This window comes from Quercus lobata, chromosome 7 (genome assembly GCF_001633185.2).
Source record: "Quercus lobata isolate SW786 chromosome 7, ValleyOak3.0 Primary Assembly, whole genome shotgun sequence".
Lineage (NCBI taxonomy): Eukaryota > Viridiplantae > Streptophyta > Magnoliopsida > Fagales > Fagaceae > Quercus > Quercus lobata.
Genome location: NC_044910.1, coordinates 34,305,454 through 34,320,102, shown reverse-complemented (window position 1 = coordinate 34,320,102; position 14,649 = coordinate 34,305,454). Strand labels below are relative to the sequence as shown.

At 38.5% G+C, this 14,649-nt stretch overlaps 1 protein-coding gene across 1 annotated transcript; it reads left to right on the top strand.

The window, feature by feature from the left end:
• The first annotated feature begins 9,557 nt into the window (after positions 1 to 9,557).
• LOC115951947 (basic leucine zipper 34-like) lies at positions 9,558 to 11,263 on the top strand. The gene is made up of 5 exons (XM_031069061.1): positions 9,558 to 9,588; positions 9,686 to 10,104; positions 10,754 to 10,844; positions 10,955 to 11,081; positions 11,208 to 11,263. The coding sequence occupies exons 2-5, from the start codon at positions 9,698 to 9,700 to the stop codon at positions 11,261 to 11,263; spliced, it is 681 nt and encodes a 226-aa protein (XP_030924921.1). The 5' UTR covers positions 9,558 to 9,588; positions 9,686 to 9,697.
• The last annotated feature ends 3,386 nt before the right edge of the window (positions 11,264 to 14,649 follow it).

Below are 14,649 nucleotides of genomic sequence, written 5' to 3'. Positions count from 1 at the left end.
GGTACGCCCATAATACACTGGGTAGCTCTTTCGCCCATCTTCCCTTTGCTCCGTCCAACCTTCTTTTGAGCCCGTTCAAGATAGTCTTGTTTACCGCTTCAGCTTGGCCGTTGCTTTGTGGGTATGCCGGGGTTGAATACTTGTTTTTGATGCCAAGCTTACTACAAAAGCTCCGGAAAGCATTGCTGTCGAACTGCAGCCCATTGTCTGATACCAGCGAATTCGGCACCCCAAACCGTGTAACTATGTTTTTCCATACAAATTTTTTCACGTCGGAATCCCGGATATTAGCCAAGGCCTCTGCTTCAGCCCACTTTGTGAAGTAATCTACAGCCACCAATACAAAACGGCGGTTCCCCGTTGCCCGGGGGAAAGGCCCAAGGATGTCAAGCCCCCATTGTGCAAATGGCCACGGGCTGCTGACAGGATTTAGCTGTCCTGCAGGTTGATGGATCATTGGGGCGTGCTTTTGACATTGTTCGCAACTTCGTACGTATTCGGCGGCATCCTTCTGCATCTGTGGCCACCAAAACCCCTGTGTCATTGCTCGGTGTGCCAAAGATCGTCCCCCGGCATGCCCGCCGCACACTCCCTCATGCAGCTCGGTCAGGAGCTCTTTGACCCTGTCTGGATGTAGGCATAAGAGGTAAGGGCCTGCAAAGGATCTTCGGTACAATTTTCGGTCTGGAGACAGCCAGTATCTGGGAGCCATTCGCCGAATCTTGTTGGCCTCGGCCTCATTCTCCGGAACTTTATCCTCGGTAAGGAAGTCTATGATCGGGCTCATCCAACTTGGACCAGCTACTGCCACCTGCGCAATCTCTACTCCGGCTTGGTTGGGAACATTCTTCACCTGGATGCTTGGCTCCTTTACAAGTTCTACCGTGATGAGCCTTGGCGTATCCTCGGTAGCCGATGAGGCTAACGTGGCAAGAGAGTCAGCGTGCTTGTTTTGTGACCGGGCTACCTGGGATATCTTTACCGTTCCAAACTGACTGATAATCTGCTTTGCCGCGCAGAGATAAGCTTTCATTCTGGGGTCCCGAGCTTCGAAGTCCCCAGTGATCTGATAAACCACCAGTCGAGAATCAGAGTAGATCTCTATGTCCTTTGCGCCCAGATGTAATACTGCCCTCAATCCGGCCAACATGGCTTCGTATTCGGCTTCGTTGTTCGAGGCTTTGAACCCCAGTCTGAGGGAGTGTTCCAGTCGTATACCCTCCGGGGTGACAATGACAATACCGGCCCCGGCCCCCATAGCATTCGATGCACCGTCCACAAATAACCTCCATGGGCGAATCTCCGTACTACAGATTATTTTGCCTTCATCCTTGGGTGTAAACTCTGCGATGAAGTCGGCCAGAACCTGTCCCTTCACCGAGCTTCTAGGCCGGTATCTTATGTCAAACGATCCCAACCGAGTCCCCCACTTGGCAATCCGCCCTGTGAAGTCTGATCTCTTCAATAGTGACTGCAATGGATACTCGGTGAGGACGAACACTGTGTGTGCCTGGAAGTAATGTGGCAACTTTCTCGTGGCGTGCACCAGAGCCAAAACTAACTTCTCGAGAGGCAGGTACCTTGTCTTGGCATCGACCAAGGTTTTGCTCACGTAATACACCGGCATCTGCACTCCCCGGTCCCTTAGCAACACAGCACTTACCGCATGGTCGGTGACAGCGAGATACATAAACAGATCCTCTCCGGGATCCGGGGCCGTCAACCTCGGCGCCTTTGCCAAATATTCCTTTAGCTCTCGAAAGGCTTCATCGCAGCTCTCGTCCCATAGAAACCCCTTCCACTTTTTCAGAAGCTGATAAAAGGGCCGGCAACGGTCGGCAGACTTGGAGATGAATCTGTTCAGGGCCGCTAGCATTCCAGTGAGCACTTGCACCTCTTTGGGATTGCTTGGTGGTTTGAGGCGGTTCACGGCTTCTATCTGGTCGGGGTTGGCTTCTATACCCCGAGTAGAGATCAGATACCCCAGGAATTTACCAGCCCCCACTCCGAAAGTGCATTTTTCGGCATTCAAGCGCAATTTATACCGACGTAGTATCTCAAACACTCCCCGGAGATCTTCGGTGTGCTGCGACTCAATTCTGCTTTTCACCACCATATCATCGATATAAACTTCAACCGTGCATCCAATTTTTTCTCGGAACATTCTCGTCATCATTCTCTGATACGTAGCCCCGGCGTTCTTTAGTCCGAACGGCATGACCTCGTAGTGATAATTCGCATTCGGGGAGATAAATGCAGTCTTTTCTCGGTCTTCGGGCGCCAAGGCAATTTGGTGGTAGCCCTGGAAGGCATCCAGGAAGCTCATCCTCGGATGCCCGTACGTTGCATCTACTAGCTGGTCAATCTTGGGCATCGGGAATGGGTCCTTGGGACATGCCTTGTTCAAGTCTGTGAAATCCACACAAACTCTCCATTTCCCGTTCTTCTTCTTTACCACGACAGTGTTTGCCAACCACTTCGGGAAGAATATCTCCTTTATGGCTCCGGCATCCTTCAGCCGCTGTACCTCCAGGTTTACTGCCTCGACGTGTTCCCTCGACGCTCTTCTCGGTTTCTGCTTCTTTGGGGGGAATAACGGATCCACATTGAGTCTGTGGACAATGAACTCGGGATCTACGCCGGGCACTTCATACGGGCTCCACGCAAAAACGTCCACGTTTTGCAATAAGAACAGCAACATATCTGCCCTTTCCCGGTCGTTCATGCTTGTACCTATCTGGAAATACTTGTCAGCATCTGGGAGAATCCTTACCTTCAGCACCTCCTCGGCCACGTCCGCCCCAGCTTCCCCCTGGGGTTTCTGTAATTGCTATGAATTTTCTTTCTCGTTCTCCTCAGTTCGACCGAGCTGTTCGTTCTCCCACCGGACCGCGGCGACGAGGCACTGCCTCGCCACCTGCTGATTCCCCCTTACCACGGCAACTCCATTCTCGGTAGGAAATTTCACTTTTACGTGAAGGGTGGACGGGACAGCCCCCATTGCGTGAATCCACGGCCTTCCCAGGATTGCGGTGTATGGTGCGAATGATCGGACCACTATAAATGTAACTATAACTGTCTTGCCTTCCATGTTCACTGGGAGAGAGATCTGCCCCTCGGGAATTACAACCCTCCCATCAAACGAGACCAACGGCGTGTCATACTTCGCCAAATCCTGGGTCTTTAACCCTAGCCCTTCAAAGAGATCCGGGTACATGACGTCGGCTCCGCTTCCTTGATCAATCATCACCCTCTTTACCAGGAATCCGCCTATCCGGGCTGTCACCACCAAAGCATCGTCGTGGGGTTGGACCGTCCCCTCGAAATCATCTTCTCCGAACGAGATGGTCGGCCGTCCACCTTTTTTCTTCTTTTTGGATGATTCTCCTTCCGCGCAGGCTACTGTCAGTATCCTTTTAGCCGCTGCTGCCCTTCTTGGTGCGGCATGGATGACTTCGATTACCCCCAGGGGTGGTGGAAGGGGATTCCTTTTCTGTTGGGATCCCTGCCCGGTTTCTCGGTTAACGGAATCTGTTACAAACTCTTTTAAGTACCCGGCCCTTGCTAGCTGTCCGAGATGATCTTTTAATACCCGGCACTGTTCAGTCGTGTGCCCCTTGTCTCTGTGATAGGTGTAGTATAAGTTTTGGTTCCTCCGAGATGGGTCGCCCCCCATTTTGTTCGGCCACCTGAAGAATGGCTCGTCTTTGATCCGTTCCAGGATCTTGTGAACTGGCTCTTTAAACACCACATTGACCCCGTCGATCTGCCCCTCTGGTCCCTGCATTCTGAAGTCTCGTTTCGGTTTTGCCGGCAAAACGTTTTGCCGAGATCTCCCCACTAACGGAGCTTTCCCCCTGCTTTGCAACCGGTCATCTTCCAGGCGTTTGTACTCCTCTATGCGTCTCATCAGTTGCCTCATGTCCTCGGGGGGTCTTCTCGTCAGTGACTCCCGTAATTCAGAATCCTCAGGGAGCCCCATTCTGAAGGTGCTTGCCGCAATTTTCTCATTTCCTCCACCAATCTCGTTATAGAGTTCCCAGTATCGGCTGGCATAACTCCGAAGGGTTTCCCCAATCCTCATCTTCATGGAAAGTAGTGCGTCAACCGGCTGTTGCACCCGGCTACATGTCACGAACCTGCTGCCGAATTCCTGAATCAGCTCGGCAAAGCTGTGTATGGAGCCCTTCCGCAAACCATTGAACCATCTTAGTGCCGTGGAACCGAGACTAGAGGGAAAAACCTTACACATTAATGCATCGTTGTGCGCATGCAAAGACATCATGTGGATGTAATGGCTAACATGCTCCACAGGGTCTGTCCTTCCCTCATACGAATTGAATGGTGGTCGTGTGAATCTGCTCGGCATAGGGGCCCGTTCAATTTCATCGGAAAACGGTGACCGGGCAGCCATCCGTAGAGCCCGGCTCATTGCGTCCATGGAGGCATTGTGGTGTAGACGTTCTTCCGGTGATTCTGATCCTTGGTGATCATAACCGTGCGACCGTGAGCGGTTCCGTCGATTGCGTGGTTCCCGTGATTGCCGGTGCGACTCTTGGGAGCGCGACCGGTCTCGGGACCGATGCGTATTAGACCGGCTGGAGGCCTCACCCTGGTTTCTCCTTTGCTGGGAGTTGCGATTCCTTTCATCTCGCCGAACCCTTGCTTCCAGCTCTAGGTCCATTACCAGTCTGCGTAACCGTTCCAGCTCTCGGTCCCTTTCGTCATGCCGCCGATGCGCCGAGACGTCCGAAACCGTCCAGTGTGTCTGAGCCGATCCTTCTCCTTGTCCGGACCCTTCCTCCCTTCTTGAGTGCTCCCTATCTTCCCGCCTTTTTTGCCTTCTCTCCCTCCATGTTGACCCCCGAGAAGATCCCATGGAGCCGCTTGGTGCACGCTCCTCAGACATCCTCGTCGTTTGAGTCCCAGTCGAACTACAGCTTTGTAGGAGGGCCCCACGGTGGGCGCCAATTGTGAGAACCAAGTACGAGGCCTATGGGCCTTGGATTATTATGGGCTCACAATCTATTTGTAGTGGGCTTGAAGATTTCCTACTATGGGTCGTTCTCGGCAGAGACTCAAAGCAACGCCCAGTTTGATGTTCACTCTTTCACTCTTTTCTCTCCCAAAAAAAAATCCCATTCTTCTCCCATCTTTCTTCTATTTATAGCCAAGGTTAGTGGGAAGATCATGATTACAGCCACCGTTTGTGCCATTGAAGGTCCAATATCATTTGATTTAAGTGGATGTTTAGGTGAGAGGGCGGTGCTGCATTTATGATCTTGGAACTTGATTCCATCTGGACCTGCTCGGCAGCACCGTCTCCCGTGCATACCACATTTTCCCGGGAATGACTCATGTACATGACCGGAAACGTTTGACCGAGCCCACCTTGGAACTTAATACCCTACACCTGTTTGTTATTTATGAATCCCCGGGAATGGCGTAGGACGACTGGACCTTTCGGCTGGGCCTGTGGCCAAAACCAGTACGGGACAAGGCCCAGGGCCTGTATGGGCCTGGGATCACCGCACTGTACAATTGGGGCAGGGCCCGGGGTCTGTATGGGCCTAAGGTCTTGGTGCCGTACAATATATATAAAAAATTAAAAATTAAAAAATGTGTCTTAGAATTTAGAAGTGGATTCTAGTAAAATTAGATTTATTGGAACTTTTGCTTTCTCACTTATTTTGTATGCTCACTTATTTTCAGCAAGTAATTTCAATATATTATTTTGGACGAAAGATTCACTTAGAATCTCAAAGGCTAGTAGAAGGTTTAGAGCTGTAATATTTCTAAACAGTTTCATCTTTTCTACTTGGAGGTAATGGGGCAATGATAGGTAACAATGTGAAAGAGTTTTGCACTTGTTCTGTGAGAATCCGTCAATGTTTGGGTATTTGATGAGTTACCATTGGCCTTGATCATTCAAGTCGTAACTGCAATAGGAAACTTCTGTATTTGCTCAATTGCCATTGGGCTGGTAATAGGTAATAGAAATCATTGTCATATATGGGATTCATCACAGGGGGCATCTCAATTTCTATGCCAACAGTTCTTTCTGTTACAAGTTAACTATGGGCAAGTCACAAGAATATGATAAAGGTGGTATTTCCAATCCTTTTATTATTATTATTTCCTTGACTGACATGACCATAATTATGTAAGTAGGTTGCTTATGGGAAATTGCTTAGGTCACCAATGTTGATGACTTTCATGTTGCACTCTTATGGCTATGCTCTATATCTGCAATTCCCTTGTTTAAAGATTTCATAGAAAGGTACAATATCTTATGAAAAAGATGTTTTTGTGCTAAACAGTTCCGAGTGGGCCCTTAATGCATAAACAATATCTCATCTAATATCCTTCTCAATTGTTGGGTATGTTACTAGATAAAACATTTTGTAGTTTGTGTCATAATGGTTACTCCTGCTTAGTTGGGTCTTCTTCAATTCCATCTTTGCTGCCACCACATCCAAGCTCACCACCGGCATATCCAGATTTATATGGCAAGCTCTGAGAAATGGTCAAGGTTCAAGTACTTAAAAGAGAGATCTGCTAAGGTCAATTTACTAGATAAAACATTTTGTAGTTTGTGTGCTAATGGTTACTCCTACTTAGTTGGGTAGTTCTTCTTCGGTACAATCTCTACTGCCACTACATCCAAGGTCACCATTGGCTTATCTAGATTTGTCAGATTTGTACAGCAGGCTTAGTGTACAAGAATTTTAAGTGTACTATTCAACAAATATTTTGTGTAGCATGTAGTGATTCCTATTTCAAATTTAAGAATGTAAATGGCAATAAGCAAAGTAGTTGAGTTGTGTTGATTTGTACAGTTTGTTTTATCTCATTAAAAGAGTAGTTTATTGACTGTTGTAATTCAATTTGGAATTGCACAATTATGTTTATGTTTATATTTTGAATTAGACTATTAAATTTTGATCAATGTGGAAGAGTGCATCCAATTTTTTTTTTTTTTTTTTTTTAAGAAAATGCCTATTTCAACGTTTGCAAACCATTGAAATCTATCTCAAGATACCCATACTTCGACATATATTAACCATCGATAAAAGTATAACATTTTTTTCAACAATTGCATAGGCCGTAGAAAAACATTTTCGACATAATTTTTAATGGTGGTTCTTGACGGTCATTTCAACCGTTGAATATTTTCAATGGTTTCAACCATTGAAAATAGCCAAATTTCTTGTAGTAGTGGATGATTCTAATTTTTAGGATTACTTCAATTTGTTGTAGAAATAATTCTAGAAATTGTTGAACAAGAAGAATAAAACATGAAATAAAGTTAGATGAAAAAAATAAGTAAATAATTAATATGAAAATTATTATTAACATGTGTAAAATATTCAATCTACTCAATAGTCAATATTAGCAATAGATCTAACATTTAAAATATTCATATTTGAGAATCTCGTCTCAAAGTTATATCGTCTGTATTTGCATCTATAATATTTTAATTTAATATAAATTATGTATACAATGAAATCAGGTCAATAAAAAAAAAATTAAAACCTAAATTTTTAGAGCTATAATCTATATCAAGTAAAAATTAAAGTTAGAATAACCAAAATTAAACAAGTTGAGATCAATCAAAATCAAACAATAATTGAATAATTCGGTGACAAAAAGGAACAAATACATGGAAAAGAGATAAAATAAATAAATAAATAAATAATTATGAAAAATGTGAAGAAAAATGTATACAACATTGGAAGTACTCTTCAATTTTATTGGAGATGCTGGTTAAAAGGAATATCACAGATATATAGCATATAATTCTATACCAAAAAAACATAAGCACCCTTAATTATATTCTTAACCTAAATCTCAAATATGCAATAGCCGATTTAGCCTTAATTATTAGGGCTTTTGGATGATAAATTAAAATTACTGTCAAGTTCACTGATAGCTAAATGCAATGGGAGATCATAGGTGCGATCCTGACAGAGGGAGATGGAAGCATAAATTGTGTCCTTGAACTACTAATAAGTGAGATTGAAGATCTAAAATCAGAAAATTAGCCACGGAGGAAAAAAGGAAAGATGAACGTTCTCAAAAAAGATTGAGAAGTGAATGGAAGAACATTTGTTGTGTAAAAGAGAAAATGTAAGATTTAAGGGCTAAAAAAAAGACATTTTCTCAAAAAATATGAGTTGACTTTTTTTTCTTTTCTTTTTTTTTCTTTTTTTTTTCATATACAGCTCTCTCTCTCTCTCTCTCTCTCTCTCTCTCTCTCTCTCTCTCTCTCTCCTTAGTAATGGTTATATCTAACCACGGTTAATACTTAATAGTATAGTTAGTTTATTTATAGTAATGTTTTTTAAAAAGCGAATATTCTGTTAGAAGATTTAACAGGGTTTAAGTGCGGGGATGTATTTATAATGCTTATGAAGGAAATATCATTTCCAAAAAAGACTGGAGGGGAGAGAGAAAGTCCTTTTCTTAGATGTTAAGAAAATTTTATGGTAATATAATTTTTTTTGCTAAGCAAGAACAACATTTCTCATATTATTTGGAAACCCTACCTATGGCACCACTTGCTAAACAAAATTAAAAGTACATACTAGAGTACAAATTCATTATTCCAAACAGTGATATTTTAGATTTCAGAATTATAGACAAATAATTGGTATTTTTTTTTTTTGGGTCTAATTTACATTATAGAATTTTTTATTTTTTATTTATTTCAAGTTTGATACGTACATTTACTAAATTATGTGTAACCCAAAAGTGGTTGAATGGTTTAAAATAAAAAATTATTATTATTATTATAATTAAGAAAGAATTAATGTGATTCGGCCTTATCTTTTTACACGTAAGCATAATATCGTAAATGGCTACTTCTTTATTATTCAGTTTTATATTATTATAATAAATATGGTTATGTCATTACTTTTTTTTTTTATTGTTTTTGGTAAAAAACATATTTACCCTTCAATTCTTTTTATTATGGCTACATCTTTATTTTTTTATAAATAAAAATAAAAATAAAAATACATCTTTACCATTCAGCTCTATGTTTTACAATGTGTCCATGATAAAAAATAAAAATAATAATAATAATATTACTAGGCTAATCTTATATTAAACAAATGATTTAATATTTTGGACTAGAACTACTAGTACAGTAATTCAGCATGCATGCATCAAAATTATGCACATAAGATGTAAGCAAAGGTCTTCATCTTCACCTTAGCCTTGTTAAATTAACTCCTCCTAATTATCTAGGTAATGAAGAACTACCTTCTTAATAATATCAACTTATGACAATCTAAGTTTTGAGAGCAATATTAACAAATTATATGTATACAAGATTGAAGTTGGTATGACTTAAAATAGGATTTATTACTTATGACACAATTTAGGTAGCCAAGGTGTACCTTCTTGTTCAAGATATACTTACCATGTATTCCAGATGCTATTCAATGGGCTAACCTAACTAACCATATTTGGGGCACTCTGAGCATGGCTTATCTCCTGCTTGAAACTCCTATATAACTAAAGGGTCAAGCAAGCCTTAGAAACACAAGCAAAATACTGCTCTCTCATTCAGCTTTTCTCAAGGTGGGGCTGTGAATGTTATGCCTTTAGAAGGTTTTGTCCTTCATAATTATTATATGTGAGAAGCATATTCTTACTTTAGTTTTGGTTTGCCTTGCAGGTTGATTTTATAATGGAGAATTCTCAAATGCCGAAACATAAGAAAAGCTCTTCATCTCCATGCATCAACATGGAGGGCTTGAACCTGAATTCACAGCCTAAAACTCTACGTCTTGGGCACCGTCGATCAGCTAGTGATTCAGCACTTGCTTCACTACTGAAAACAATTAACTTTGAGCTAGGTCCTGGTAAAAGTTTCAGTGCTGAAAAGGCTGATCTGTCTACTACCGGTGTCCAAGAGTGTAGTCATTTCAATGCACCTAAGAAATCTCCACCGCCATCAAACAAGAACAAAAGCATAGAAGATGATGTGCCCCTTGTTGTCAATGATTCAACCAAATGCGAGTCTAGTACTGCTGCTTACCATCACAAATGGGATCGTAAAATCGATCCAGGCATGAACCCCAAGAAGATGAGACGGTTGTTTTGCATTCTATCATTCTTTTTTTCTCATTCTTTTTATAAGATATCATTAATCTATATCCTGCAAAAAGAGATCTTATTTATCCAATATATATATATATATATATATACACATCTTCCATTAGTCCCATAATTATATAAAATTCGTGCACTATGAGAACAAAAATATATATATTAGATGTATAAAATAATTATTATAAAATGCCAATTGCCCTCAACTTACACCTTGTTAATTTTTATCTCTCCCTTTATGAGGTAAAAAAGGGCTATACAATGAAATATCTTTGGGATAAATGCAAAGAATATTGTTATAGATGAACCAAGCTAAAGAAGATTAATTAGTTTGTTTGCTAGCCTACTTGCTAATAGATTTGTGTGTATATATATATATATATATATATATATATACATCTTCCGTTAATCTCATAAACATATAAAATCCATGCACTGTGAGAACGAAAATATATATTAAATGCATAAGATAATTATTATAAAATGTCAATTGCTCTCAACTTACACCTTGTTAATTTCTATATCTCCCTTTATGAAAAAAAAGGGCTATAAAATGAAATATCTTTGGGATAAATAAAAAGAATATTGTTATAGATGAACCAAGCTAAAGAAGATTAATTAGTTTGTTTTGTAGCCTGCTTGCTAATAGAGAGTCCGCCCAGAGATCCCGGCTTCGGAAGATAGAGTACATCGAGGCACTCGAAAGAGAAATAGAAAATGAGAAGGTACGTACTTATATTTCTTTAGTGCGTTAGTGTGTGCTATTCAATATTCGATTCTATTAGTGTTATTTCTCTGTAACATTAATCTTATTTTTTTGGGTTCATAAATACAGGCGAAGATATCCTTCTTGGCACCACAGGTCACCTACTATGAGATTCAGCACATGATTATGAGTGAGGAGAACCAAAAAATAAGGGAGATGCTGGAACTTCTGGAGATTGAGAAAGCTTATAAAGATGGTATGTTATCTCGCTCAGAGAAATGATACATATATTCAATGTATAAAATCATTAATAATTGTCACGATGCAACAGTTTCTTGTAAACTCTAATATTATCATAGAGTAATGGATTTGTTTGTTGCAGCTGAATATGTGGCGCTGAAGAAAGAGATGGAGTCACTGAAAAAGAGCTTTATGTAGCACCAAAAAGACGAGTAGAAGCAACAGCTTTTGGACCCTTTTTGAAGCTGTGCCAGATATGACTTTCAACATGAACTTCGAGCCTAGGACCTTGAATATTTAAGAAAATAAGAATAAAAACTTTGCATGTTTCCTTTAATTTTGGTTTAGTTGTGACTTGTTTCCATTTTGATATCTATATATGGACCATGATTTGTTTCTTGGACCTTTTTTGTATTGTACCTTTACCTAGTATGTCTTTCAATATGAATTTTGTGGCATTGGACCTTGAATATTTAAACAGATGAATAAAAAAATTGCATGTTTCCTTATATTTTTGGTTTAGTTGTGACTTGTTTCGATCTTGATATGTATATGTGGTCCATGAATGTATGTGAAAATTCAAAGATAATTATAATTAATGTGGGAATTGCAACTGCTGCTAAAGCTTGATTTGCAAATTAAGTAAATCTAAACGTAAGACATAGGTCCATTAATTAATCCACAAACATTCTTATATTGTCTCGGACGGGATAATATATTTCTAGATAAAGAATGCTTAATTTAAGGAATTATAAATATTTATCAACTAGATTCCACTAGATTCCAAGCGAATGATGCCATTTGCAAAGTAAATGAAGCATACTTTAGCGATGTTTTGGTCAAAGAAAACAGCTGATGTTGAAGCCGCTTCTTTGTATTCAAAATGAAGTCAAAGTGGCTTCTCTTGTCCAAGCGACTCATCTCAAATTAAATTAAACTAGTCTAATTAGTGATTATTTGAAATACTATTTTGGTCACTAAATTTTACCAAAAATATATTTTTTATTTTTAAACTTTAAAGAGTTCATTTTTTGTCCCCAAACTATTGAAAAGTTCATCCCTAAACTATTGTAAATTTTTTATTTATGTTTTTAAATTTTACCAAAAAAAAATTTTTTCATCTTGAAACTATTGAAAAAAAATTATTTTTTATAATTATTTTTTTCTCTTAACCATTGAAAAAAAAAATTAATAAAAATTTTAGAAATGAAAAAAATAATTTTTTTTTTTTTTTTTTTAAAGTTTAAGAATGAGAAGCAAACTTTTAGTAAAATTTAGAGACCAAAATAATATCCTTATCAATTTATATATATACAATTCAATAATTAGGAGATATGAGATTTGAACCATGGACAATTCCATTCAAAACATTTAAAAAAATGTCAAATTAAACTACAAGATGGGTATGATAAATAACTCAAAACTCACATAGTCACATATACACTAATGGGATAATAATAAAAGAAAAAGGGGGGGGGGGGGTGTTCTCAACCCACATTAAAATGGAATGCCAGTTAGACCATGATTAGCCTATTAGTTTGTGAGTATACTAATGGATCAAATCTATGGTCTCAAGTCACACTAAAAGATGGGATGCTAATTAGACTATAACCTATTAATAAAGTAAGACATTCGAATAGATTTTTTTTTTTTTTTTTTTTTAGAAATAATTACAATATATTGCTAACATTGTAACTCGAACTATTGAAAAAATTTAAACTCATATTCCATTGGTATTATAAATTAACTCACTCATATGTACACTAATTGGATCAAAAATACATTCTCAAGCCACACTAAAGATGCAAACTACAATCTCAAACCACATTGACGGCATCAAGCCACATTAAAGATGGAATGCCAGTTAATTAGACTACAACATATTAATAAAGTAAGACAGTGAGGGCCTAAGGGGATTTGAACTCCAGTCACATCATCCTCCACCTCGTACTTATGGTGATGGAGGTTCCTTTAATTGGCAAATCATATTTTGTTGTTATAACATAATTTTCAATTATCATAATAATTAGACAAATTTGAAGTTTCTCCTCATTTATATTAGTGTGAATATATAATTCCTCGTATAACATATATACCATGATGTTTGTGTCATTGTATGTAATATAATAGTTCGATTAAGAAAGGCACAAAATATTCTGCCCATTCAATCCATCTTGTCCACTCCACCCCATCCGAGTACATGAATGTGTCATGTGTGTGTGTATATATATTTATAATTCAATATTTTTATACATTTCCCAAAACACTTCTCTTTCTCAACAATTCATACCTGCCCCTCTGACCTCTCTCTTTCTATCTCACCCTTATCTCATCAATTTCAAGTCACCTTATTAGATGCGATGAATTTTCTTCATCCCGTCTCATTCTGGAAAGGGAGATGGGATGGGCCATCCATTATCTGATCCCGGCTCACTCCTTTTCCATTTCTAAACTCAATATTAGTTTATCAAAACTGATGAAACCAAGAAAATACTTGGGCGCTTACTTTTCCAACATAGTAATGGAATGAAATGATGACTATATGATTATGTATATTATAAAACTGATTCTAGCCTGATATAGGCATGCATATATTATTGAATATTACCAAAAAAAAAAAAAAAACTATTAGAACAACATGAAGAACAAACTTTATATTCCTGAAACTATTGGGTGAGCCCAACAAAAGCTATTAAATAGTATATATCGTACCTACTTTCATCAATGAATATCACAATAAAAGCTCCGTTAGTGGCTTGAGTAAGTCTTATATTTCTTCATCAGTTGAGTCTTGTAAAAATGATCCATCTCTAAAATTTTCCTCCAGTATTGAATGGTTAAGCAATACAAGAGTATATGAGAGGGTTAAGCATTCTTTTATAAAATGGGAACACTATTTATTAAGGATATGTTTGTTTCAGATGAAAAACATATACGGAAAATATTTTTTACACTCAACAGGTGTTTGGATGAACCGGAAAATATAATCAGTTTGACCATAAAATAAGAGTGGGTGAAGTGTAAATTGTTTTAAACTTTTAGTTTCCCTACAACCATTTTAAGAGAGAGAGAGAGAGCATCTAGCGTATTTTCTAGATTATATACATATTTTTCAAAAATAATTTTACATGCAAACCAAATACTGAAAACCATTTTTTGAGGTATTTTCTATAACACAATCAAACAATTGAAAATATTTTCCTTTCTAACAAATATTTTCACCTAATAGAATTTTACACTCAAAAAACATTTTATATCGAGCCAAACCCAACCTAAGTGACACGATTTTGGGGTAGTCATCATTTGATAGGTTTATTGCTAATTATTCTCAATGTACTTGTTCCAGAAATCTAATCAATGTTAAGTAGTGAAGGAACTGACATTATAGTCAATAATATGCATAAGAAATGAGCAAAATTTTCCATATAAAGCATCTATATATGAAACATGTTAAAAACACATTGCTTTCAAAAAGAAAATAAAATACCTAGGTTCTTATTCCCCATTTAATGCTAAAGACATAAAAAGACAGCATGTTTAATCTTTCAAGTACCCATGTAGCAAAACAAAGCATTGTAATATAT

What these genes read in the sequence shown, in the direction of transcription:
- LOC115951947 (XM_031069061.1), top strand. Translation starts at nt 9,698, where the DNA reads ATGGAGAATTCTCAAATGCCGAAACATAAGAAAAGCTCTTCATCTCCA. An exon ending in AACCCCAAGAAGATGAGACG is followed by an intron (nt 10,105 to 10,753) that starts GTTGTTTTGCAT and finishes TTTGTTTTGTAG; the next exon opens with CCTGCTTGCTAATAGAGAGT. An exon ending in TGAGAAAGCTTATAAAGATG is followed by an intron (nt 11,082 to 11,207) that starts GTATGTTATCTC and finishes TGTTTGTTGCAG; the next exon opens with CTGAATATGTGGCGCTGAAG.